At 33.9% G+C, this 26,989-nt stretch overlaps 3 protein-coding genes across 4 annotated transcripts; 1 reads left to right on the forward strand and 2 right to left on the reverse strand.

The window, feature by feature from the left end:
* Positions 1-3,734: 3,734 nt before the first annotated feature.
* LOC111023361 (axial regulator YABBY 5) lies at positions 3,735-11,099 on the reverse strand. Of its 2 annotated transcripts, XM_022300780.2 has the most exons (8): positions 9,080-11,096; positions 5,695-6,001; positions 5,344-5,505; positions 5,099-5,219; positions 4,682-4,730; positions 4,458-4,533; positions 4,259-4,333; positions 3,735-4,140 (listed from the first exon to the last, which is right to left on the reverse strand). In XM_022300780.2, the coding sequence occupies exons 2-8, from the start codon at positions 5,833-5,835 to the stop codon at positions 4,066-4,068; spliced, it is 699 nt and encodes a 232-aa protein (XP_022156472.1). In that variant the 5' UTR covers positions 5,836-6,001; positions 9,080-11,096; the 3' UTR covers positions 3,735-4,065. The 2 variants fall into 2 exon arrangements, with proteins under 2 accessions (XP_022156472.1, XP_087981555.1); XM_088125429.1 differs by lacking the exon at positions 5,344-5,505 and having other exon boundaries at positions 9,080-11,099.
* A 5,894-nt stretch (positions 11,100-16,993) lies between these two features.
* LOC111023358 (Pentapeptide repeat-containing protein) lies at positions 16,994-21,476 on the forward strand. Its single transcript, XM_022300777.2, has 7 exons — positions 16,994-17,283; positions 17,386-17,587; positions 17,680-17,709; positions 18,012-18,118; positions 19,884-19,918; positions 20,851-20,979; positions 21,121-21,476. The coding sequence occupies exons 1-7, from the start codon at positions 17,133-17,135 to the stop codon at positions 21,313-21,315; spliced, it is 849 nt and encodes a 282-aa protein (XP_022156469.1). The 5' UTR covers positions 16,994-17,132; the 3' UTR covers positions 21,316-21,476.
* On the reverse strand, positions 18,125-19,612 carry LOC111023359 (uncharacterized). The gene is made up of 2 exons (XM_022300779.2): positions 19,414-19,612; positions 18,125-19,006 (listed from the first exon to the last, which is right to left on the reverse strand). Exon 2 carries the CDS (start codon positions 18,985-18,987, stop codon positions 18,211-18,213), a length of 777 nt encoding a protein of 258 aa, XP_022156471.1. The 5' UTR covers positions 18,988-19,006; positions 19,414-19,612; the 3' UTR covers positions 18,125-18,210.
* Positions 21,477-26,989: the final 5,513 nt, after the last annotated feature.

A 26,989-nucleotide genomic window follows, 5' to 3' on the forward strand; every position in this document is an offset into this window, starting at 1 on the left:
AGATATCATAGAATAATAATGTGTAGAAAGATTGATAGAGAAGTTTGCAGATATGAAATTGGCCCATATGAACTTAACTTAACGATGAAGGTATTAAAAAAAATTCTATAGATCGAAGGTCTGAATCCTTCAACTTAGCCAATCCATACATTTATAACTTAGCCAATCCATACATTTATAATATTGTATTAAAAAAATGTATGAATGAAAGAGAAACCATTGGAAAACAAATGTGTATGGAGAGAAGTTTAAAGAAAATTGGTAGAAAAAAGGATTAGCAGGAGAGTCGCATGTTAGAACATTCATTGACAATTAAAAAAAATATCTCATACTTTATGTCATGATAATTAATCTTTATTATTTTTTAGTATAACAAAATTATGCTGGGATAATGGAGTTAAAATAGGAAATCCATGTCTTATGAAAAATATAATTATAATATTGTTTTTTTCATAATGATTAGAATATTTAACCTCGTATAAATAGAGCCATTTTGTTTGGGTTTTGTTTATGTGTTGTTGCACCTCAAAGTAGCGGTTGTGAACGTGTAGATGCACAAATTTTCAGAGGGTAGCGACAGTGGTATTTAACAGAGTTTTAGAGGTGAGATCCCGAGGTTGTAGAGCATTGTCGACAACCTATTCTCGTGGTATTTGGTAAGGTTTTCATTCATGTTTCCTAAGATTTTAATGTTGTAGTTCCTAGAAGCTATGTGGTTTTTGTCGAGACCTCTAGACTTGAGAGAGTATTGTATTTATCCAAAAATAATAGTAGAATTCATTGTCATGAAAGATTGAACGTAATCATATAGTTGAGGTGAACCAGTATATAAATCTCTTATGTCGTTTACTGTACTTTTCCCTATATTTCTCTCACTATGTGATTGACTTAGTTTTCACTACAGAATTGTTGAAGAGGAAAATGTTCTTGCTAAGTAATTTTCCCAACAAATTGAACTTCCAACATTGTTGAAAAGAACAAGACGCCTTCATATTATTGACCATAGTATCGAACTTAAATTTACAATTTAATGTATATTTACCGATCTAATTAATATAAAAATGAAATTTCAAGGGGTACCATTTAAGTTTTGATTCGCCAAAGCAACATAGCACAGCGGTAATTAACATATACCTCAAACCATGAGGTTGCGAGTTTGAATGCCCTCTCCAACATGTTGTACTCAAGAAAAAAAAATTTAAGTTTTGATTCATAAATGAATTTGCAATTTGATTATACTTCATTAAGGTTTTCTTTCTTTCTTTTTTTATGTATATTTCTCACATACCCTTTCATGAATCAGTACTACCTTTTCTTCAAAAAGAAAAAAAAGAGATTATAACTTGTTGATCGTAAAAGCTAATCAATAAACACTATTCTGAATGGAGGAGTGTAACTCAATTAAGTAAGACATATATCTCTAACCAAATGTCGTGGATTCGTTAAAACGAGTATAGATCAACGGTAATTTGCAAGAAAAAAAAGTAGTGGATTCAAATTCCCACACATGTTATATTATATTTAAAAATGCATGAATTAAATAGAGTAGCCTTTCATTTCTAAACATGTTCACACAATTTACATCAATAAATTCCAACATGTGAAACATAAATTTAATCTTCATATCTGAATTGTGGAAGGACAGAGTACAGCCCCAAGAGGGGGCATTCAATTCTTTTCCTAAAGACAATGTGTATATACATATACATATTTCGTGACATTGATTATCAAAATTAGGATGGTACAATAATGATGATAGATAAATTGGAAGAAATATACATATATATATAATAATATTGATATTATAGAGATATATGTAATTGAATAGTGGTACGTGGGAGATATGTTATAAAATAGAGACAAGTACACTGACAAGTTATTGAATACAACAACTATGATATGTGTCAGCAGTGATGAATCAAAAGTGAGGAGTCTCCACATCGTTATGTGTGTTATAATAACACACAATAGTGAACTAAGTACCATTCCCACATCAATGTGATGTAAATTCTTCTCCCAATTCACCTCTACTTTATCCATTTGCTTCTACATCTCAATTTTTGTTCAATTAGAGGTTGGATCAAGTTTGAATTTTTTTATAGTTTAATTTGTGTTTAACATTCTACAAAGAAATTAATATATGTGTTTTTATTTTTTAGTATGACAAAAGAAAAAAAGGTTTTATAAAACTTACCTAATTTGTGTAAGCTATATTTTCATAAGTCTTAGACTTCTTAATCTCAAGTTATAGAGGTTGAACAGCTAGATAAAGAAATTGGTAATAAACTAGCAATTTTTTCTTTCTTTGAAAGCATGACTACAATAAGTTTATATAATTCCCGTTTGATAACAATTTTATTTTTTTATTTTCAATTTATTAAGATTTATGCTCGTTCGCAACTTTTTTAGTACATAAATCTTTCACATTTTTTTTGAAACACGTTTGAACTCTTTGCAAATTTAGAAAGTAGAAACAAGTTTCAAAACAACTTTTCTCCGTTTTAAAAAATTTTGCTTACATTTTGAAAACTTTCTTTTGTAAAAAAGTAGATTACAGAACTGATTGAGGAAACGAAAGGGAAGTACTTGAGGTTTCCATCAGATTGAAAACCCTCCGATGATGAACTGATTAAGGAAGTCAGCGACGAGAGCAGTGGCGGGGTTTCGCCGAGCATTGTACGTTTGAAGGGGTTCCCGACACCGAAAGCGAAGCACAGATCGAGGAGGAAGAAGAAGAAAGATGAAGATTCTTAGTTTCTTCAATCAAAATTTGTAATGTTGTCGTTCTTGACAACAGCATTTGGTCATTGTGGGGGTTTTTTGTTCCTGTTTTGTTGGTTGATTGACATTTTTTTGTTCAATTAGAAATTCTGTTTCTTTCTTTTAATTTTTTTAATATTCGAAAGTGAAATTTCGAAGTTGAATAATGATATTTTAAGTGAAATTAAAAAAAGAGCCATAGCAGGGTGCAAACTGGACGCAGTTCTTAGTTTGCAATTGCATCATCTCTTTTTATATATATTTACTAAAAGTAGATTACAGAACAAAAAAACATATGTTTAAAAACGTCTTACAAATTAGTAATAATCATGTTTTTCTAGTTTTCAAAATTATGATTTAGATTTTGAAAACATTTTGAAAAAGTAGATAACAAAGAAACAATAGGAGTAATGATTAATAAACTTAATTTTCAAAAATAGAAAGCTAAAAGCAAAATGATTATTAGATTAGGGCATAATTATTTCAAATCTTTCAATAGTACGGTATTTAAAATTTCAAAATATGTATGTTTTGGTCATCATTTTATTGGATATAGCTAGATTTGATTAAAATAGTACATAAAATTTCCATAAGAAAAAAGAATGAGTACTCTAACAATTGATTATAATCCAAATCCAACCTATATCATCACAGTTCTTAAATTCCATGATAAAGTAAACGAATTCCCCAAAAAGTAAAATGTTCCAAATCATTTCTTCCATTATAACAAAAGTTTCATAACACAAAAATTTCCAAAAATAAAAGTAATATAACATTCACTAATGCAACCCATCACCCAAATATGAAAATTAAAATTAAAATGAAAGCTTTCAAACACATGATGACATGTAATTACCTCTAATTAGAACAAATCATACATGCAAAATCACAAAGCCTTAACAGAAAGGGGAATTAATTATTAGTTAAGATATATATGAACACAAGTAGAGGCATTCACAAAATGAGAAGACTAATTAGTAATTAAGGATTAGATATTAATAATGTACTTCATCACAAGCAAGAACCAAGCCAAGGCCATGCATTGGTGGAGTGGTGAGGCACAATAATATAATATGTCATAATAATCATAACATTAAAATTGGAAGAACATTCAGAGGCAAATTAAAGTAGAAACTATGGAAGTCTAAGCTGGGAGATCAGAAATTACATGGTAGAGGGGCTAGGTAGAGAGACAGTATTATATGATAATAATAATATTAATATCAACATTAGCAAAAAGACCTTCTTGCCACTGTCTGATCTCAAAAGTCATTGGAAAAACAGGATGTGCCCCACAAAACTGGTTTAGAAGTGGGAGACACCAACATTGGCTGAGGCATAGAATCCATTGTCTTTCATCAGAACATTCTGATCTCCTTCCTAAAAACAAAAAACAGTGTAAAATCCACAACAAGAGAATTAGGTTTTACTGTTAAATAAATATAATAATATTTATAATTTTTTTTTTTTTTTGATGATTTTTTTTTCCCTCAATTACCTGCTGGCGGATATTTGTCTTCTTCACTGTCTGGTCGGGCATGAGACCAAAGTGAATGTGTGGAAAGTGGGCCCACTGCCAATTAAAAGAAATTAAAATTGAAAAATGAGAAGGAAGGAAGAAAAAAAAAACCCTAGTTTGGGAAAATAAATGAAAGAAAAGATTATAATTTTTTTTTTTGGGTGGGTTTTAAATTTACATTCTTAGCCGCGGCGCTGAAGGCTTCTCTGTGGGATATATCGGGATTCACAGACTTGATGCGTTGGATCTCGTCCCTGCATGCAAAAATAATATTGAGATTATTCAACCATTCAAATTTTGCATTGTAATTTCTTTATGCAGCTTTTTTTTTTCCCTCTTTAAAATTATTTATACAATTTAAAAAGAGAGATGAAAAATAATGGTTTTGAAATCATTACTCACTTGATGAAGCGGTTGTAAGCAGAGGGCACTCTCTGTCTCTTCTCCGGAGCTGGACAATTAATGTATTAATTCAACAAATATTAATGCAATTTTTAAGCACTGAGTTTAGTGAATTAATTAGTTCAAGTGTTTTTATTTCTCTGCACGAGAAAAAAACTGCTTTTTTTTTCCTGTTCTTTAGCTGTAGCCTAGCTAGGCCATCTACTTAACAAATATATAAATCTTTATTTTGCTTGATTAACAATCTGCAGGTTTGATATGTAGAAGACATGAGATTCTATCCCCAGTTGAGATTTTAATTAGTTGAGCTTCAAAAAAGGGAAAAATAGCACCCAGATTTTATGTTTAACATAAACCAAAGAATTGCACCAAGAAAATGAAAACAATGTGTAGAAAATCTTGGGATTTAAATCTCACGTCTGTTGATGACTGGGGGCCTTGGGAGCTCATCAGTGACTCCACGAGATGGCATTCCAAAATTGTTAGTAGCTGCAAACTGGTTGATGAGGAAATTCGAATTCGGGGTGGGGATATTCTCCTGTGGAAATTGAAAAAAAAGAAAAAAATACAATATTAATGGAAAGAGAGATTTAATTCAAACACAGACACAAAATTATTTAGGAGGCAGAAGGAAAAAAAAGAAGAATCATATAATAAAATACCAGAATGTTGTGAGAAGAAGGAGAGAAAAAAGAGTGGCCAAGCTGATGAAACTGATTAGTAGAAGGCAGAAGCAGGCCACGCATGTTGACAGGCAGCAGATTGGTGCAGTGCCCACATCGGACAGTAACAGTTTTGAACAAGCTAGAACAAGGAACACTCACCTAACAACAAAAATCAAACTAGGGTAAAGAAAAAAGCAAGGAATTTTGGAGGCCCAGATGGGAAAATCACAGAAAGATGAGAAATTTACAACAAAAAACAGAAAAAGGAGGAAGCTTTTTGGTATAATTAATTATCAATACATGGAAACCCTAATTAAACAGTGAAATAGTAAAGGAAAGAGAAGATACCGCAAGGACAGTGTCGCAAATATTGCAATGGACATAGCAGAGCTGCTCGGCGGCGGGGAGGTGGTGGTCCAGCGGCGGCGGCGGCGGCGGCGGTAGAGGATGACAGGGTGGAGGAGTTGGAGAAGAAGAAGAGGATGACATAATCTTATTATTCCTATTTTTCACTCTTTGCTTTTATAAAAACTTGGTTTGATGATTGGTCGTGTTTGGTTGACTGATTGATGGGATTGACAGATTAACCACCTCCTTGGATCTGCCTTTTTTTTTCTTTTTCTTTTTTTGTCTTCCCCACTCTTTGATAATGAGTCTTGAAAGAAAGAAAGAAAGTTAGCGCACAAAGCAAAAGAGAGAGAGAGAGAGAGAAAAAGGACCGATGATGATGATCTATTCAATCTTGAAGATACAAGAAGAGGAGTTTATAGGTCAATTAACCTCATGGATGTATGTATGTATGTATGGATGTATGGATGTATGGATGTAGGGATGTATGGATGTAGGGATGTAGGGATGATGAGATGGGATGTGGAAATTGAAATTGAAATTGGGAATTTCGAGAGAGGAGGGGCGGCAGATGTGGGGGGAAGGAGCCAGAAAGGGACGTGTGCATGGGAGTGAGATAGCTTTCACACACTCACCTGTTGTTTTCACAAGTTAAAGAGGGTGTTGTCTTGTGGTCTCAAACGGACCTTTCTTTAAAGTTTCCTCAATTTCCGAACCCATTGCCTTCAAAATAAAATTTAACTCTGGAATTGGATCCCTTCCCTTGTGCCTCTTGGACAATAACACCTCCCCCATCCTGCCCTGGCTCATCAATTATAGTGCCATCATTGCTTTTTTTGTTATTTTTCATCCTCCAATCTTATAATCTCTCACACACATCATCATCAATCCCCTTTTTCTACGGACCCCATTTCTATATTTTCTCCATACAAACTAAATTCTCTAAAATCATCATTTTCTTCTCACTTAAATATCACTACTCATCAACTCCACTCACCACAGTTTCGGTTTCCAGTTGGAGGGAGATTCAAGAATAATTACCATTGTGTTTAAGTTTTTAGAGGTCTATAAACTTTAAAAACCATCCCTTTAACTTTCAATTGTGTGTCTATAATTGGTCATTTTTTTTAAATTTATGGATCAAATAACGACACGGAATTGAAGGTTTATAATGTTGCGTTCGATAAGTTCTTGGTCAGAGACGAATTAAATTGAAAGTTTTTCTTTTTTTTTTTTAACGAAACTAAACCTAAGTAGGTGAGAAACATACCTATAAAAAGGAAGCTAAATAAATGTGCTCCAATTAAGCGAATTGATTGACATATCATAATTATAAAAGAGAGGAGATTTTCTACACTAAATTAAACCCTGTAATCTAATCTTATATTATATTCATTTTCATTTTATACAAACTTATGATAAGTAATTTCTACTCTCCTTCTTCATCTGAGATATTATATAGAAAAAAAAGAACAAATATTTGAATCTTTTCATACTCGTCTTATCTTGGATCGTACTGGACTGACTTAAATTCTATGGAATTGGTTCATTTTCTAAACGTAGAAGGCTAGTTTCTTTTTAAACTCGAGAGAGATTTGATTTATATATTATTATGTTTGAATACTACAAAACATATTGAAAAGACATCGCAGACATGACACAACACAGCCATGATAAAATATATATATATGTAGCAAACAAACAACAAACAAAAAGGAAGACAATTGTATTTATGGCATCACCGTGATGACTTTCTTGTGACAAAAACATAATATAATTACAATGTATGTTTTTTTGATTAACAAGTTGGAGAGGAGTTTTGTGTTCCTTTGTCGTATGTCCCATCAGAAAAACAGAATAATATTATTATTTATCAAACCTGAACATGAAGGGTTATATGTAATTTCAATAATAAATAATGGGGTGTTTTTTTTTTTTTTTTTTTGTTGGGGAGGTAATCTTGATTTGACCACTCATTCTCTCTCTTCTTACACAGAGACAGATACGTATTTAAGTCAGTAAAAACCATCTCAGAAGGCAGACGTGCCCTTTATACCACCTTTGTCCTTTCCCACATACCCGTTTCGTTTGGGCTTATGTTAACTAATTTGGTTAGAATCTTTTTAACTCGTTTCCCAAACCTCTCTCTACGCCAATTTTTCGTTACATTTTTCCAAATGGGAAACAAAATCTCCATCCCATAATATACATAACAACATATTTAAAACATATATGTAATAATATGCTATATAGTTTGATGAAAAAGATGGCTCCTTTCAACTCCTTGTGTTCATTTTTTTTGGTTTCCAAAACCTTTTTTTTCTGTTTTGGGGAATTCAGAAACCATCACCATCGACACTCGGTAAAGTCTTGGGGTTAGCTGCAGCCAGCAGAGAGAAGAGAACCCTTTTCCCTAGAAAAAAGAAAAGAAAAGAAGCTGATTTTTGATTTTATTTGTTTTAATAAAGAAAAGAAAATGTATCCAAGGCGTGAAGAGGGGAGTCCTTTGGTGGTTTGCTTTGTTGTGGACACTTGTTGAATGTGTTTGGAAAGTAAATTGCTGGCCTTTTTGCAGACCATCGAGTGGCCAATTCAAAATTTGAAACCAAAAACCCCATTTGCTGGAAAAAGGGAAAACGTTGAGAAATGTTTCAAAGTTATTGTTGGAGTGTGGTGGGGAGGTAGCTTAAGATGGCAAACTGGGGAAGTCACTCACTTGCATGAATGTTGTAATAATGCTTTTTACAAAGTCAAGATTCAAATGGAGATGGAGGAAAAAAGGGTTATTAAGTTGACAGCCGCAATCACAATTCATTTAATCAACAACAGCAAAAGGGAAAGGAGACAATAAAAAAAAAAAAAGAAAGAAAGATAAATAATAAAGTAAGTGCAAATTCTTTTTTTTTTTTTTTTATTGGTTTTTGTTGTGTTGTGGTACATATATATGTATTTTTTTACTTTTACTTTTCTTTTTCTTTTTCCTTCCCTTGTTGCTTTTCTAGCAAAAAGTCTTAGAGAATCGTGCATCTAACATGAGGGTTTAGGACGAAGAATAATGTATGTGGAAATATATTATATATTGTTAATTACTAATTTTCAAACTTCTAAGCTGACATAGAGATTAGCATAATTCTCAGCTTAAACTTCATAAAATAAGTGTAAGATGAAAGAACTGACACTTATCTCCATCTTATAATTATAATGTAATGTCATAATCATTAAAAGAAAAAAAAATTCAATTTTATGTTTTTAGTATTCATTTCTCACTCAAATTTTTTATATTATCAATATTTATGGTTCCATCTCAAAATTAAATCAATCGAAAATGAGAGGAGTAACTCACTTATATTATAAATGTTTGGAGATCAGCTCGATGAAAACTCACCTGGATTCTATGTGAGTCAGTTGACTTCGATTAAACCAAACCGACCCTGAGAGGAATGTGTCCATGATGGAATCGCCAGACGTTGTAGATGAACTTCCCCGACAAGAAGTTTAGTATTTATAGCTGACCGCATCATGGGCATGACCAACTTGAGGGCGAGGCAAGCTGAGAATAAGCTGAAACTTACAATTCAAAAACAAAGTCAAAGATTATTGGGTGTATCGCAGGGTGACTCTCAACGAGGACGTTGAGTTTGGAATTTTTTTTTCTTTTTTGGCATAATGCGCACTAAAGATCCAGAAATACAACTGTACTCTAGCTAATAATAACGGAAAGATTTTTTTTTTCTAATCCAAATTTGACTCTGATTAGATCCTTAGTGCAAGTGCTAAGTAAGGACACTACCTTATGTAATGTAAAAAAAAAAATCAAGGAAAATAACGTCTAGTAAAAACGAACAAAGGTCTTACGACACGATCACTATATCTCTTTTTTTTCCTTTATCTATCCTCTTAGGTCATCCCTTATATTTTCAATGTAAGGTCCTTATCATGTCCCTTGAGATGCTTTTTTGGGTTTTGATGTCATATTAATATGAATGTTCATGCGGTTCCAATCCAAAACTAATTGAATACGACCAAGTAGCTCACCCATATTATAAATTTTTGTTAGGTCACTTATACTTTTCGAACAGATATTATATAACTATAAACAAATTCCCTTCCATTTGGATGGAATATTCTTATGACTCCTAGTTTGTTTTGCTTGAATGATAGGGTGAGATATATCTTTTTAAGAATACCTTTACTCTCATGTTTGTTTTCAAGCTTTAAGACATTTATGAATTTGAGAATCTAGACGATACTCATAGAATGATAGGCTTTCGAGATTCTCATCTCATCAGAGAATCTGATTATAATTATAACAATGTCATAAAGTAAAAATATAATGTTTGATTAATTTAACGTTCTCCTACCTAAATCATGAAAGGAGACACAACTTACGCACATTGTTACACATCTATCCTTAAAAGAGTTTTGGGCAATACAAATAATTCAACAATCAAAATTTTCGTAAATACCACAATTATTGACATCCTAGATTTTCTAATTAAGAAAAGAAAACACCCTTTTAAGGTATTAAACCAAAGACTAATTTTGACATGTAGCACAAGATAAAAGTATACAAATTAAGTGCAAAGTTTAAGAATCGAAGATAACATTTTACCCCTTTTTGAGTCAATAGTAATTAATTTAATTTCAAGATGAATTATGAACTAAAGATTTATGTAATGAACCAAGAATTTGGAAACTGGGTTTAATTAAAACTTTGGTATGCAAATTTACCTCTTTCCACTAGCTACATAAACATAATTGAAAAACCCCACTTTTTATACTACATCTACTAATTAACTTTTACACATATCATAAACTCAAACTAAAAATATACATTGCATAATTCAAGTGATCTCAAGAATCCATTCATTCACACAAATTCAAATACAAAATTACACACAAACTAAACTAGCATATATCCTAAACCTAGGCTTCATCATACAAAACAAACCCAAACTTCATAAAACCAAAGTCAAACATCCCTATATCCCTATCCCTAGGGCGATTAAAAAGTTGATAAGTCATGTTAAGTGAATTTATTTCAAAAGTCAGCAGAGAAAAGAGAAGATAATAAAAAATACATTGAAATAAGTGGAATGATCATAGTTATGAGAGGGCATTTGATAAATAAAAAAGCGATATAGAAAAGAAAAAGAAAAAAGAAGAATTGAAGGCTAAAGATAGGGAGATCAGAGTAGAGGGAGATGGATTAGGTGAGATTAGGGCAGGCAAAGGAATCTGAACCAAAGTCCTTCCTTCTGCTCCCCATTGCCGCTCTCTCCCTGCAAACAGCACAAGGCTCGAGCTCCCTCAGTACCGTACTTACACCTTACAAAAAGGTTTAATTTTTAAAACCCTAAAACCAAACCCTCTCCCTCAACCACACACAAAAACCAGCTTAATTTATTCACCAATATTCTAATGCTTTTTATATATATATAGACTAGAGAAGGAGAGATGCATGGATGGATGACATGGATGGATGACATGGACGACATGGATGACATGGATGTACGGACAGGGAAAAGCCATGTAGAAAGAAGAGAAAAGGGTGGTGTAGGTTGTGGATATGAGGATCTTTCAGTTTCCTTTCAATCTCTCTATGTTTGTCTCTCGTGGGGTGTCATGTCATGGATGTTTTTGTTGGTAGAAATCGATAAAGTTGACACCATTTTAAAGAAATGGTGTTACTTTTTTTTTTTCTCTCTCTTTAATTTGAAAGTTTTTTTTAAGTGATATGATGACCATTGAGCAGTGGCTTTGCCTTTTGCCTTTGGCTTCTCTTTGAGTTTCAAGTACTTGAGGAATTGACTCTAAAAAGCAGGGCGGTGGTCTTCCCCTACTTCCTTTACCTTTTACACCATCCATATTTAATAAATTAACTATCCCTTCACAACTCACATGCCTGATTTAATAACTCAAATTTGACTGAAACGAGTGAAAAAAATCATACCATATAATGAAATTTGTAGTTTGAATTGGGATAAAAGGTATGGACCCAATCTAAAAAGAGAGAGAATGTTAGTTTGTGAGTTAAAAATGTTATTACTTACCTTTTCCTTATAGGAGAAGAATCTCATTCCCCTATATTGAGAAATCACTCATATTTTAGTATGACATGACCTACGAAGTCAAGAATTCATTTTTGACTTGCAGTAAACATCAACAACAAAAGTGGGAGAGAATGATTTTGGGTACCATTAATTTTGCAATTAAGCAAAATAGTAGAAATATCCTAATGAGAAAAGAGGTGTGATTTAGACGACCACCACGACGAGGCTAAAATTTTAATGTCGTTCGAGAGGTGAGCACTCTAGTCTCTGAGAGATATCATCAAAATATGCGATTGTTTCTTTCCAACCATATGTTCCAAATTACGGAAAGCCAAGCTACAACGTTACACCTTTATGCTATTTGTGAAAATTTGTAAACAATATTAGGTATAAAAATCTCTTATTTTTCTAGTATTCCAATTCAAATATGGAACGATGATTCAGACCCAATAACTCAAATACCGTACCTATTTGATTTTAAGCAGCTAACAAACACAGATCCTTTAGCTGTATGATTTTATAAGTTTAATTTTGGAAGTTCAACTTACAAATGAGCTATCGAAAATGTCGGTGTATTTTCTGGTGCAAGTAGCTGGAATCAATCAAAATGTTTAAACATGCTTGCATATCTTTAAAGATCGATCTCCAGACATAGCAGTTGAGATATATTTATAATGAATGATAAGAATGATGATTAAGCAATGATGGGATGGAATTAATAGTAATTAAGTGAAGAAGTTGGTGGGGTTGAATCACATGGTGAGGCAATGGGAGAGATGGCCCACAAGAAAAGGATAGAGGGAAATGCAGGGCTATTGGTATCCATGGATCCTACCTTAAATCTAAATCAATCAGTTGTGGCACTTTGGGACAAGACAAACCACACAACTTGGCTGCTCAGGACTCTGTGTTGACATGCCCTTTCTCTATTTTAACCTATTCCTCTCTCTCATCAATGCCCTTGACATGATTTTTCATACCCTTTCCCCTCTCCCATTTCTTCTCTTTATTTTATTATAATTCATACACTTCTATTTCCACTTTACTTTCTTCAACTTTTAATCTCTCAAACTTTGCATAATAAGTATTTTTCTTCATTACTATTAAATTCATTTTGAAACTTTTGACACCTAACCTATAACGTGACACCCCAACTGTTCGTGAATAAACTGGCACCCTATTAGAATGAGAGAGATTTTAATACTATGCAAAAAGTATGGTTAAGAAAGGATTAGAAGAACTATTTATAAATATTATTTATATCAACAAAGTGTACATTTACATTTTTTTTTTTGTCGATGACGATTCATTAACTATAAACTTTAGGTACCATTGTGAAGAAAAGAGAGAGGCAATTGTCCCTCCCTTGATCTATTATATTTCAAAAAGTCTATCCAAAGTATGTATAGTTACTAATTTGTCCTCCTAAATTTTCAGAATTGAAATATTTTATATATACAAAGTTAACGGGTAAAAACTTTTCCTGATAAAATTTTGGAATTGAAATATTTTATGTACAAAAAGTTAATTGATAAAATTTTACCCTTCTCTAAGAAAATTTCTAGTTTTGCCCCTTAACTTTAAGGTTAAGTAAGCGTGTGTGTCTATATATATATATTAACAAAGAATGTTGAAAGTAATAGAACGTGGGAGCTAATGCAGCTTCAAAAGTTTATCTATTTAAACATATACCTATTAGAGTAAATAAATAAATAAAAATGTGTTTATGTTGGGTTTTTATAAATTATTTAACAAAAACCCGAGTGGCTAAAATAGTTTTTTTTTTCTTTTTTATGTAATGTTTAGGGCTATACATATTCTTGATGATTAGAATTGAAAAAAAATGTAAAAAAGGTAGTAATCATGAAGCTTTGAAGTTTAGTTTTGAATTTTACTGTCGGACATTTTAAGACCGACATTACAATTCTATCCTAAGATATAAAAGAATCAAATTCATGTAAATAGAGAAAGAACAAATCTCAATCACGTGTAATGTGTTTTCTTCCTTTGAATTTAAATGTAAAGGACAAACACGCATTTTTCTTTTTCATTTTTTAATCTTGAGATCTACCATGTGCCAGAACTAAAATCAGAAGAAAATCAATTAAAGATGGAAATATACGTGTGCATCTGGTAATTATGGGCTCATTTGATAACGTTCATGTTTCTTCTTTCTGATTGTTTATTTTTAAGGGATTAGTACGGTCTATTTAGGAAACCTAATTAGGATTGAAAGTTCTAGAATTTACACTTTTGTCTAACGTAATTCCCAAAATAGATGCTACCCATAATAGAAATTACTAATATATCCATCTCAATATTAAATCATTAATAAAATATGAAATTGGTAAATAATTATTAAAATATATCAAATCTCTAAAATTAAGCTAATTCAAATTTCCAAAATTGAGATTTTTAGAAACCCACGATTTCGTAACCTCTTCATCTCCATCGGTTTCTCCCTCTTCACTACTGCAACCGTAAGGTTTCTCCACCTTCAAGGTTCTCGTCGCATTTCTCAAGAGATTTCTCCGACGGGTGTTTCTCCATTCTTTGCAGAAGATATCTCCGGCGGCCTCCCTCGCATTTCATAGGGCAGCATCGTCACGCTTCTTCGTCTCCGGCGACTACGTCGACCCATTACACTGTAAGTTCTAATTTCATCTTCTTCCTCCATCGCATGAGCAATCCAGTCCGTCATGTCCCCTTATACCGTATTTTATGCTATATTTAGGTTTCCATTTTGCACAGAAATCGAGGTATATAGTTCTTACTGTATATGCTCAATTTAGGTTTTCATTTTTTGACAGAATCTGTTGCTCTCTGGTTTCATTATCTCTTGCTATCTGCTATTATCCTTTATAACGGTGTATATTGGAGTATATATAATATAGTGATACTGATTAGGATATATAATATATATCTAGATTAAAGTATCTCCATATATACCAGTGAAACAATTTCCATGGAAAATGTATTAGGATATATAATATATCTCTAGTTTACAGAGGACTTTCGGTATTACATTGGTATATACGAGTATACTTTTCTTTATTGGTTTGTTCTGAGTAATGTATGTATGGTGATATATAGTGTTTAGATAAGGATATATATTATATCTCAAGATTTATGTATCTCGATATATACGGATGGTGATTTAAAGTTAAAAATCTATTGGATATATACTGTTAATGATTTACATCAATACATACAAATAAATTTTATATCTCATAAGGTTTAGTCTATGTTATATCGGATATATTATATATTCAATATATTATACTTTATACCATGTCTTATAGGACTTCATATTGACTTTCAGAATGAGCCTTTACTATTTTACATGTTTTAGGTGGATATATATTAGTTCAATTACGTTAACATGGTCAAGTGCAAAGGGCTACTAAAATAAAAAGAAAGAAGAAGAAGTAATAGGTTACTTAACCATTTTGAAACACTATTGTAGCACCGTGTACCATAGCAGAAATCGAAGAGAAAATGTTCGTAACACCGTAGCAGAAGACAAGGATGTTGTCCTGGACAGTGAACGAAGAAGAAAAACGGAAGAAAAAATGGAAGAAGAAACGGGATACCTTGGACGTGAAGGAAGAAGAAAATCGGAAACAATGGAGGAGAGATGAAATAAATCTTTTTTGAGGGATTTGGAGGAGAGAATTAAGGAATTTGAATTGACAATTACTATGGGACCCACATTTATTAAAGGATTGTGATATTAACTTATGGAAATAACAATTTTATATTTCAAAAAATCAAAATCTCTAAATAAATGAAAATGCAATCAATAGGGGTAAACTCGGAATTAAATTAAAATCCTACCTACAGAAATCTAAAAGTGTAAATTTATAAAAATTTAGACATTTATGTAAATAAATTTCTAAAATAGCCCCCGAAGATATTATCTCAATTTTTAATGAAAGAAAAATATATTGCATGGTTCCAATCTCTAAGAATTCAAGTATGATAAAATAATATTTTTATTTATATTTTAGAATAAATTGTAAATTGGAACAAGAAAGAAGAAACTTATTTTAGTTGTTTCTAAAATTTTTATACAATTGTGAGAATGTTCCTAGAAAAGAAGAAACAGTACGTTACCAAACAGAGCTCTATGTTTCTTGTTTCTAATTTTATTAAGAAGCCTAAACATTTTGAAAACTATTTATATTTCTTATTTCTCTTTCTTTTTATAATCATTCTCAAAATTATATAAAAAATTTGAAAACTACAAAAATAAGTTTCTTTCTTGTTTTGTTTTTGTTCCGTTTCTAATTTTTCGTGTTTTTCATTTCTTTTATGAACATTCTCAAAATTATATAAAAGTTTTGAAAACAACAAAAAAAAACTCATTTAAGGAGTTTCTTATTCTCATTTCCAATTTTGTTCGAAAACATAAGTAAAAAAATATTGTTTTATCATTCTTCCATTAGTTCTTGAGTGTGGTGCAATCATATTTTTCTTTATTAAAAAGGAAGAACCATAAACAATAAACAAGAACATTACCAAATCAGTCCTAATTCTGAGTGTGATTCCAACTCGATATTTTCACTTAAGTTGTTCTATTTCAACCAAACAAAGAATCTTGCTAAAACATTGATAAGTCAAATTCAATATGCATGCTTTCCACGTCTCATTCACAAAAAACAAGCTAATTAAACAAGATAACTCTTAAAAGTTAAAAACAAATTATACAAGCCAAATTCATAAACATCTTAACGGTATGAATTTAACTTATGAATTTAACTTTTGGTCAAACATTGATGGCTAATCCAATCTCAATCTCTCACATATTTGAGCTTTAATCATACAATCGGTAGCTAATGAAGTGTTAAAACAAATTATACTATTTAAATTGTAAATAAAAAATATGCTAGAGAAATGAATTTTGTATTTTGAAGCTTGAAGCTTGAACAACGGATACATGAAAACATGGGTGTCAAATGATGTTGGTAGAATAATGTTCCACGGATCAACTTCAAACAAGCTTCCGAGGAGAAATTGATGTCCGGCCCACTGGGCCTGAAATAAGGCCTATGCTAACCCAAACGGCCCATTACAAGTGGGCCTTAAGCCCTAAGACGGAAGTCAGGCCCACAAAGTAAGTCTGATAGAAGGAAATGATGCCAATGATGCTGAAGGGCTTCACTAGCAAAAGCAGCCCATATTCATATTTTCAGACAAAATATCAGCCATTGGTTGCCCAAGACCAAGAGCAAGCCAACACGAATGCAAATCCTGAATAAACTGATAAATCACTTTAACCACTAAAATTCTTCCTCTCCAATCGTTTTCTTTCCCCTCTTCCTCTCTTATCCAGAAAAACTTTCCTAAACTCTCTTCCAGCAGAAGGTCCCCCAATTCCCACTCATGGCACTTTCTTCTTTTTCCTCGCTATCAGTCAAATGCATACCCATTTCTTCTTCATCTAAATCAAAGCTTCCCAGTTCTCTGCAACCCAGAAAAACAATTTCCATAGTCTCTCACTCTCGACTAAACCCAGAAAAGACTCAAACTCAAGGTGAGTATGGTATTCTCTTTATTTCTATATTTCTGATAGCAGCTTCTGGATTCCATGTTTGTTACCTTCGCTCTGCTGACTTATATTTCATTGAAAAGGAAGATTGTTTGGAGAAGAAACACATTGGTAAGATTTCAGAGCCTAAGAGATGGCAAAAGCTGGTATCGACTGCTTTGGCTGCTGCTGCAGTCATTAGTTTTAGCTCAGGCATGCCTTCAATTGCTGAACTCAACAAGTATGAGGCTGATACACGTGGTGAATTTGGAATTGGATCTGCCGCTCAATTTGGATCTGCAGATCTCAGGTCTTTAGGCTTTCAAGAGACTATTCACAGTTCCTTTATTGTCAAAGTGGCTGACCAACACTATGCTTATGCCAATTTTCTTCTTTGGGCAGGAAAGCAGTGCATGTGAACGAAAATTTCAGGTAGCCTTCTCATTGTTTCATCATATCTTTGTGCCCTGATGCTTGATTCTTCAAGTCCCTATTTCTAAAAATAGTCACAATGGAAGAATTTTAAAGAAACTATAGCTCAACTTCGTTGGCCCGAAGGAATACTGAAATGAAATCTTGAACTAATCCATCCACCCATTTCTAACATTTGATATACAGAGTCTTAACTTTGAAATGATAACTTAGTTCCAAGTGAGTTGAGAGACTTCATGATTTAAAATTTCCAGAGCAATCTTATACTTGGTTCTTACCGTTGAATCAAATGACTGTAACAGAAGAGCCAATTTCACATCTGCTGATATGAGGGAATCAGATTTCAGTGGTTGTACATTCAATGGCGCATACCTTGAGAAAGCTGTTGCATACAAAACAAATTTCTCAGGTAATTTTCTTATCAATTAACATGGCCTCTTTGAATGGCATAAGACTCATTCTTTGGATGTATACATTAAATCACAGAAAAACTTGATCAAATCATAAATCTTGAAGTTCTTCGCCTTCGCAAATTCTCTTAGTTGGTTTCGATTTACAAATTCTCTTGCTTTGTCTCCATGGGCAATTTGGCGCTGCCGTCAAAGCCTGCACCACGACCCTTTTCTCCATAGATTCAGGGCCAGTTGCAACAAGTATTCCTCCCTCGGATTTCTCATCGTCAAATTGTCTAGAAAACTTCCCCCCTATATTTATATCTTCATTCCCAGTTGCCTTCCTTGTTGTATCCTCCAAAAGATTATGGTCTTCAGACTCTGTTCTGCTAGTGATTGGAGACTGCAACCAAGACTTACACGGATTGGCTCCGGAATAACTTGCAGCATTTAATTTCTTTGCAACTTTGGTTGATGCTCCATACCAATGTCTCTTTTTAGTTCTTGAACTATTGTTCTGCAAGCATTTTGAGCCATGTTGAGTTCTAACCCGAGGAGCACCCGTCCCGCACCCGGGAGGAAAGCTTCTAATTGCTGAAAAACCCTTTCGAGGTGGATGAAACTTAGGCAAGCTGTCCACAAGTACAACATGTTCCTTTGGAACATTGACTATCTCATCTTCATTAGTACTTAAAACAGTAAGAGTGTCAACTATTAGTGCTGAATCAAGTACTGCATCCTTCATAATAGAAACAAAGGAGTTCTCTGGTTCCACCATCCTAGAAATTAATCTATGATTTCTACAACACTCCATCACAAAATCAAGAAGAGCATAAATCTTTTGATGCTGAACCTCCATCGAAGCCTCTGAAGTTGAAGACTCCATCGTGTTGCTAATTGAAAGCCTAACCCATAACAAAGTAAATCAGAACACAAGTCCAACCAAAACAAGATCAAAATAACTAAATCTAGAATCACAAGTGAAATAAAATAACCTTAGTAAATTATTACATTACATCAATGATTCATTAGATTATATTACTTTAAGTTACGAAGAAATCCACACACTCCTCTCCCCACACCTATCACTCCCGGGTCAAAATCATCCGCCAATCCTGAACAACCGAACCCGAGGAACATTTTATTTTTGTTTATTGTTAAACGGACAAGAACGCGAATAAGCTAGGATATAAATGCAAACAGAAACAGATTAATCAGATGGAGATTTGAGATGCACGATTTATGGAGATCTCTGCTTTGGAAATAAGAACGAAATAAAATAATTGGAAGAGAAAATAGAGTAAGATCCAACCTTAAAATCAAGAAAAGTGTTCTTATCTTGTCCCCCAATTTCTAGGGTTTGCTGAACTGCACGCTCCCTCTCCTGTCCTGTCCCATTCTTTTGGGCCTCCGTTGAAACTGAAATTTTGTTGCGACAAATGAATGTCAATTTTGTTGCCAAGAGGAAACAAAATCACTTCTTCATTTATAACTTCCACTCATACGATACGACGTAGCCTCGGCGGAAAAGGAAACCATTCCCTTTTCGTATTTAAAAATTACATATTTTAAATATTACACATAAGATAAGTTTTAAACGTGGACATTGAAATGGATATTTTTAAAATAATTATAAAAATAAAAAAATATATAAATTAATAATTATACTCAACTTGTGAATGTACCTATTCTCACTCCTACCTATTATACTCAAAACTAAATAAATAAAGTAGGGATAATAATATTTATATTATTTCAATCTTATTTTAATTATTATTTCAGGCGCAGATTTGAGTGACACATTGATGGATCGAATGGTAAGTAAGAAAATAAGACGCTTTCGTTTTTTTAAATATAGTGTCATTTTAAAATATAATTTTATTTTTTAAAATATAGAGTGAAATTTGTAGAGATTGGTCTTTGAATTGATGTGTTGTATATCAATCTTTCCCCAAATTTAGGTTAAAAAATATATTTAATCCCTGTACTCTCGCTAAAATAACAATTCAGTCCCTAAACTTTAGTTTGTAATGATTTAGTCCATGTATTTTCAAATTGGTAACAATTTAGTACTTGATTTAATATGTAACAATTTAGTGCTTGTAATTTAAAATTGGTAACGATCAATCCTTATCATAATTTTTTTTATTAAGTTTCCTGTATGTATAGATTGATAACTAGAGAGCGACCAAATATGTTTATGAATTAGAAAGGTTAAATTGTTATATGATAAAATTTTTGACACATAATTTAATAAAAGATTTTGCAATATGGACTAAATTGTTACAAATTTTAAATTACAGAGACAAAATCGTTACAAGTTAAAGTTCAGGGACTAAATTGTTACTTTCAAGAAAGTACAAGGGGTTAAATTGTTATGTCAATTACCGCCGTTGAGCTATACTCGCTTTGACAATTTCCTTTATTTATTAGTTAAACATCAATCATTTTTAAGATTTAAAAAAAAAAACTTTGTTTAAGGTATGTGTATAGGGTTATATTGAATGTCATATAAGTATGATTATGATTTTTTTTTATATAAACCATGATTATGATTTAGTTCTTAGTATAAACACTTTAATTTAGATGATAGATATATATATAGTTTATGATAAGATTACATGATATATTATATTATGTGAGTTTATAATATCAATGTATCACGTGACCATATTTAACATCTAAAAGAATAACCTCAAATAGCGGGTCTAAAATATTAAAACTTTACAAATAATGCGGATATATATAGGTTTTGAATGAAGCAAATTTGACCAATGCGGTGCTGGTTCGATCGGTGCTAACACGCAGTGATCTAGGCGGGGCCATTATCGAAGGTGCCGACTTTAGCGACGCTGTCATAGACCTTCCCCAGAAGCAGGTTCTTTCCGCTTTGCTATATTACAAATTTAGTCCTTATTTTAAGGAGTCTCTAACTTTTTAAAATGTATGGATAATCTTTGCAAAATTTCGAATAGGTAAGAAATTTGTGGAGTAAAGGTGTGATTGTGTGTAATTACAGGCCCTTTGCAAGTATGCAAGTGGGACGAATCCGGTGACTGGGGTGAGCACGAGAGCAAGCCTAGGGTGCGGAAACAGCCGGAGAAACGCGTACGGAACGCCGTCGTCTCCGCTGCTGAGCGCACCGCCGCAGCAGCTGCTGGACCGCGACGGTTTCTGCGACCAAGGCACAGGTCTCTGTGAAGCCACTAAATAATTAAAATCACAATTAATTCATTAATTATTTATTTGAATCTCCCACAACTCACAACTCTCCATCAAATCTCTTTTGTACAAATTAATTAAAATAACGCTTACGCTTCTACACTGCACCAAATGTTTGAATCGTCCAACAGCTACCGTTGGAACTTGTCATCATTTTTTTTTTCTTTCCTTCTTGCATTTCTTAATTCGAATTAGTAGAGCAATCTTATTCCTAGAACTCAACTGAATCAATAATTCGTTGCTTTAACAATCTAACTAATTGATCAACTAAGTAACTAATTAACAATACAACCTAAAAGAGCGTATATGTAGTATAGTTTCTACTTTCTGATTACACAACGGGCAAACAGGAGAACATCCAACCCCTCTTATTTAAATTTCAATTTGATAACATTATATTTTTTGGAAGGGGGTTGAGGATTAATTGGATGATACATGTAATATTATTAGAGTTAGTTAACAAATTTGGTTTAATCGGTTGCTTTCCGTTAGTTTAGCTTTCTCTTTCTGTACATAGTATATATATTGTCCTTATTCATTAATAATATTTAGATTATATTTACTCTTTTTGAGTTTAATACAGTATCAGATGTGAATTCTCTCTCTGAGTTTTTCTTCCGTGTGACATCCACGTTCTCCATGGCTACGCCTTCGGACACTACTCCGGATTCATCTTTGTCGAATTCGTCTCCATCTTCCTCTGTTCTTCATGAACAGTATGCTAATCCATATTTTTTACATCATTTGGACAATACCAGTATAGTTGTTGTTTCCGATTTGCTAACATATGAAAACTATACTTCAAGAATTTGGTCTATGACAATTGCTCTTACTGTGAAGAACAATCTAGGGTTTGTGGATGGTTATATTGCTGAGCCTACTGATGCGTCTCTCAATGCATGGATAATTTGCAATAATGTTATTATTGCGTGGATTTCTGAATTCGCTCTCCAAAGAGATCTCTGCCAGCGTACTGTTCTCTGATTCGACGAGAGATATTTGGTTCGATCTCAAAGAGTGAGTTCAACGCCAAAATCGGCGGGAGATCTTTCAACTTCGTTGCGATCTGTCGAATTTGCACAAGATCAGTTATCTATTAGTTCGTATTTTACTAAATTGAAGACTCTCTGGACAGAGTTGGTGTCTTATCACCCTTCTTGTATCTGTGGTGCTTGTTCTTGTGTGGAGTAAAGGCAATTACGGAGTATTTTCAAACGGAATATGTTATGTCTTTTTTATGGGACTAAATGACTCTTTAGTCAGATTCGTGCTCAACTCCTTCTCATGGAGCCCGAGCCTACCATTAATCGGGCTTTTTCACTTGTCGCACAGGAAGCTCAACAACGATCTATCTCTGTTTCGTCGGCGAGTGTCACTTCCCCTACTGCTTTTCTTGCACGTACTTCGTCGGCTTCTTAGAAAATAATTCCAGTGCGCGCTCCTTGGTTAATTCTCAAGGCTGTAAAAAGGAGCGATCCCTTTGCACTTATTGTGGTCTTCATGGTCACACTGTGGAACGTTGCTATAAACTCCATGGATATCCCTCTTGGATATCGTTCTAATGTCAATCGTCCTCCACCTTCTTCAGTCTCTAAGGTTACTGATGGTTCTTCATCTTCTATTGCTGCATCGAGTTCGACTATTGCTGATTCTTTAGCCAGTCTTAATTCTGATTAGTGTCAAGGACTGTTGAATCTCTTGCAACTTCATCTATCTAAGGCGAAAATTGATCCTGGTTCTTCTCATGTGGCAGGTATTTGTCACTCTTTATACTCTGAGATTTCTGTTGATTCTTGGATAGTTGATTCAGATGCTTCAGCACACATCTATTTTATGCGTGAATTTTTTAGTTCCTTGAAGCCCGTATCTGGTTGTTCAATAACATTGCCTAATTAGTCTTGCCTTGTGGATTTTATTGGTACGGTTCAGTTAGGACCTGAATTGATCTTACATGATGTCTTGTTTGTCCCTGACTTCCGATTTAATCTCCTATATCTGTCAATGCATTGACTAAGGCTTCAACACTTATGGTTACATTTGTTGACAATTCTTGTCTTCTTCAGGACAAGTTATCTTTGAAGATGATTGGCAAGGGTGATTTTTGGCATGACCTCTATCTTTTTGACATCAATTCATCTGCTGTTACACATACTGTATGCTCTACTGTTTGTAATTCTTCATTGGATGTTTGCCATGCTTGTCTTGGCCATCCGTTTGTCAAACATTTGTCTGTCCTGAAGGATGTTTTACCAATTTCAGATTTAGATGCTTCTAAAAATAAGTCTTACCTTGTATGTCCATTAGCTAAACAACGCAGACTTTCTTTTGTTTCACACAATAATATTGCAAGTAATTCTTTTAATCTAATTCACTGTGATATCTGGGGTCTATATCAGTCTCCCACACATGCTGGATTTCGATTCTTTCTTACACTTGTGGATGATTATTTTTCCCGTTATACATGTGTATTTTTAATGAACAGAAAGTCTGATGCTTTGATGCCAGTTCCTCGTTTTTTTCGTCTTGTTAAGACTCAGTATGGTAAGAAAATAATGCCCCTGAACTGTCTTTTACTGATTTCTTTCATGCTAAGGGTGTTGTTCATCAATTGTCTTGCGTCAGACGGCCTGAACAGAACTCTGTTGTTGAATGAAAGCATCAGCACTTGTTAAATGTGGCACGTGCTCTTTTCTTTCAGTCTAGGGTCCCTATTAAGTCTTGGGGTGAATGTGTCCTTACCGCATGCTTTGTGATCAATCGTACCACTTCGCCTGTCTTGAATTGGGCCATTCCCTTTGAACGGTTAAATGGTTTTCTTGCTGACTATGGTTTCATAAGGGTGTTTGATACTCTTTGTTTTGCCTTTACACTGCCGTTGCATCGTTCTAAGTTTCATCCACGTGCTGTGCTTGTGTTTTTCTTGGTTATCCTCCTGGATGATGGGTTTTCGGTTATATGATATTGAGAGTTGCATAATTTTTGTTTTAAGAGATGTTGTGTTTCACGAAGATGTATTTCCTTTTCATTAGTTGCCGCATGATCATGTTAGTATTGACCCTTTCCCGGATATTGTTCTTCCCAAATCATTTGATTTCTCTGTGGATTCTATGGACGGTGTGCCTCATCATGGTGTTCAAATTGTTGATGGTTTTTCTGCTCATGTTGATATGCCTACTTTTGAGCGATCTAATGACCCTAATGTTGATGTTTCTATTGTTAATGCTCATACTGATGTGCCTGATGTTGGTCTTAATATTGAGTCTTCTGCTACTTGTGATGCCAATACTGATGTTACTATGCTATTGCTGATTTTCATGGTGATGTTTCATGAGGGTGATGTAGCATAAATTGCTTACCGCAAGTGTACGGGTCAAGTTTTAATAAAGGTGGTAAGTAATTACCGATATCGTCTACTGGATTGGGTTTCTAGTCACTCAAGTACTACGGATCTTAATGTCCAATTTTATCTAGAGAAACAATCAGGAATTTCTTTTGACACACAAAAGATAAAATAACAAAGTGAATAAAAAGTCTCTAAGAAAACTCTTATGGAGAACGGGTCCTAGGGAAATGATTTCACCAATTGAACTTACAAGCGGACAAATTAAACATGCCGAGATTGAATATGCAATTACTCTATAAGTCAAGAAATCAAGAATCATAAAAGTCTCTCCCGAGCACAATTAATTCTCCCACTTATTACGAAACCAATATCCTATCTAGTTTCATTAACAAACAGGGTCTTAAGTCTTAATCTTTTAACAACCTCTAAGATAATTCTAAATCTCCCGATCTTAGAACTACCCCAGTCATGCATTCAGGTTCCAACCTAAACCACCTCTCCCGAGCATAAAATTCAGATTTGGCAACAATTAATCCGTGATCAAGAGATTAAAATCATTAAGCAAATAAATGCATAAATAGATTAAAAAAAAATCAATCGAGACAAAGTTAATAAATCAAACTTATAAATCCAACGGCTACGTCAATCCCTAGAACAAGAAGATTAGCTACTCATGTTCACCAAAATACAATAAAATCCTACAAAGAACTTCATAATAAATCTAGAAAAGATAAGGGAAAGGAGAGAAACTAAAGCCGTAGTGTCGATTGATCGTCCCCGACTCAATCTCCACGATCACGAGCCCTCGAAAATCATCTCCTCAGCCTTCTTGCCTCCAACCCGAGCCCATCCTCTCCAGAATCCTCTTTTTCATTTCGGACCCCCCCCCCAACGGCGCACTCATCTTTCTCTTTAAGTTAGGGCATCGTTATAGCGCCATGGCGCCGTCCCGGATTTGTGACGGACGTGCAAGTTCGTAGCGCCATGGCGCTAAAGTACAACGCTGCGGCGCTGCTTCTTTGGGATTTTGCTACCAATTCTGACCTATACGCGCGCCATGGCGCTAAATGATGGCGCTGCGGCGCTGATGTGGTTTCAACAAGCTCCTCTTTTTCGCTCTAGTTTCGCTCAAATGATCGCTTATGCTTCAATTCTTTCTAATAGCTTGATCCTATACAAAACATCAGTTATGCATGTAAATAAGCCACAAAAGACCGAAAATTGTTAAATGATTTCTACCTGAATATCATGAAATGTGGTGCATAAAGTATATTATCAGGTGACAATGGTATTCCTCCTATTGAGTTTGATGTTCATGCTGGTTCTGATAGTTCACCTGCTGGTTTGCTCCCATCTCCAGTGGCTCTTTGGCGATCTACACGGCCTATCATTAGGCCTTATTATCTCCAAGACTGCCATCGTAGTCTAGCTCAGTCTACCATTCTGCCTGCCACTGATTCTCTTATGCTCGACAGGATTATCTGTCTTATCAGAAATTGTCTTCTTCTTATAAACATTTTCTTTTTCATGTTTCTTCACAATATGAACCTTCATTTTACCATCAGGTTGTTCCATATCCCCACTGGCGGGCTGCCATGGATGCATAATTAGCTGCCATGGAAGCAAATAAAACATGGACAGTGGTTCCTTTACCTTCTAGGCATCATTCTATTGGGTGCAAATGGGTGTACAAGATCAAGCATCGATCTGATGGCTCTGTTGAGTGGTATAAAGCCAGATTGATGGTTAAAGATTATACTCAGCAAGAGGGTCTTGACTTCATTAAAACCTTTTCACCAGTTGCTAAGTTGGTCACTGTAAAAGTCTTATTGACCCTTGTTGTTTCTTATAGTTGGCCTCTACTTCAGTTGGATGTAAATAACGCTTTTTTGCATGGGGATCTTTTTGAAGTGGTTTATATGGATCTGCCCTTGGGCTATCGTCATGGTCGTGTTGCTCCTCAGGGGGAGCGCTTGGTCTGTAAGCTTCATAAGTCTATTTATGGGCTTAAACAAGCATCTCGGCAGTGGTTTGACAAATTCTCTCATGCCTTGATTCTCCTTGGTTTCCGTCAAACAAAATCTGATTACTCTTTGTTTGTTCGAGGCTCTAGTGGGACTTTTATTGCTCTTCTTGTGTATGTCGATGACATCATAATTACCGAGGCTTCTACAGTTTTAATTGATGAATTGAAGGCACATCTTCATGCTGTTTTTAAGCTCAAAGACTTAGGGCCATTGCGTTATTTTTTGGGGCTTGAGTTGGCCTGTTCTGCTCGTGGTGTATTTTCCTTTCCGAGCAACACTACACCCTTCAGATTCTT

The sequence above is a fragment of the Momordica charantia genome, assembly GCF_013281855.1.
Source record: "Momordica charantia cultivar OHB3-1 chromosome 6 unlocalized genomic scaffold, Mcharantia_2.0 BLBB01000006.1, whole genome shotgun sequence".
Lineage (NCBI taxonomy): Eukaryota > Viridiplantae > Streptophyta > Magnoliopsida > Cucurbitales > Cucurbitaceae > Momordica > Momordica charantia.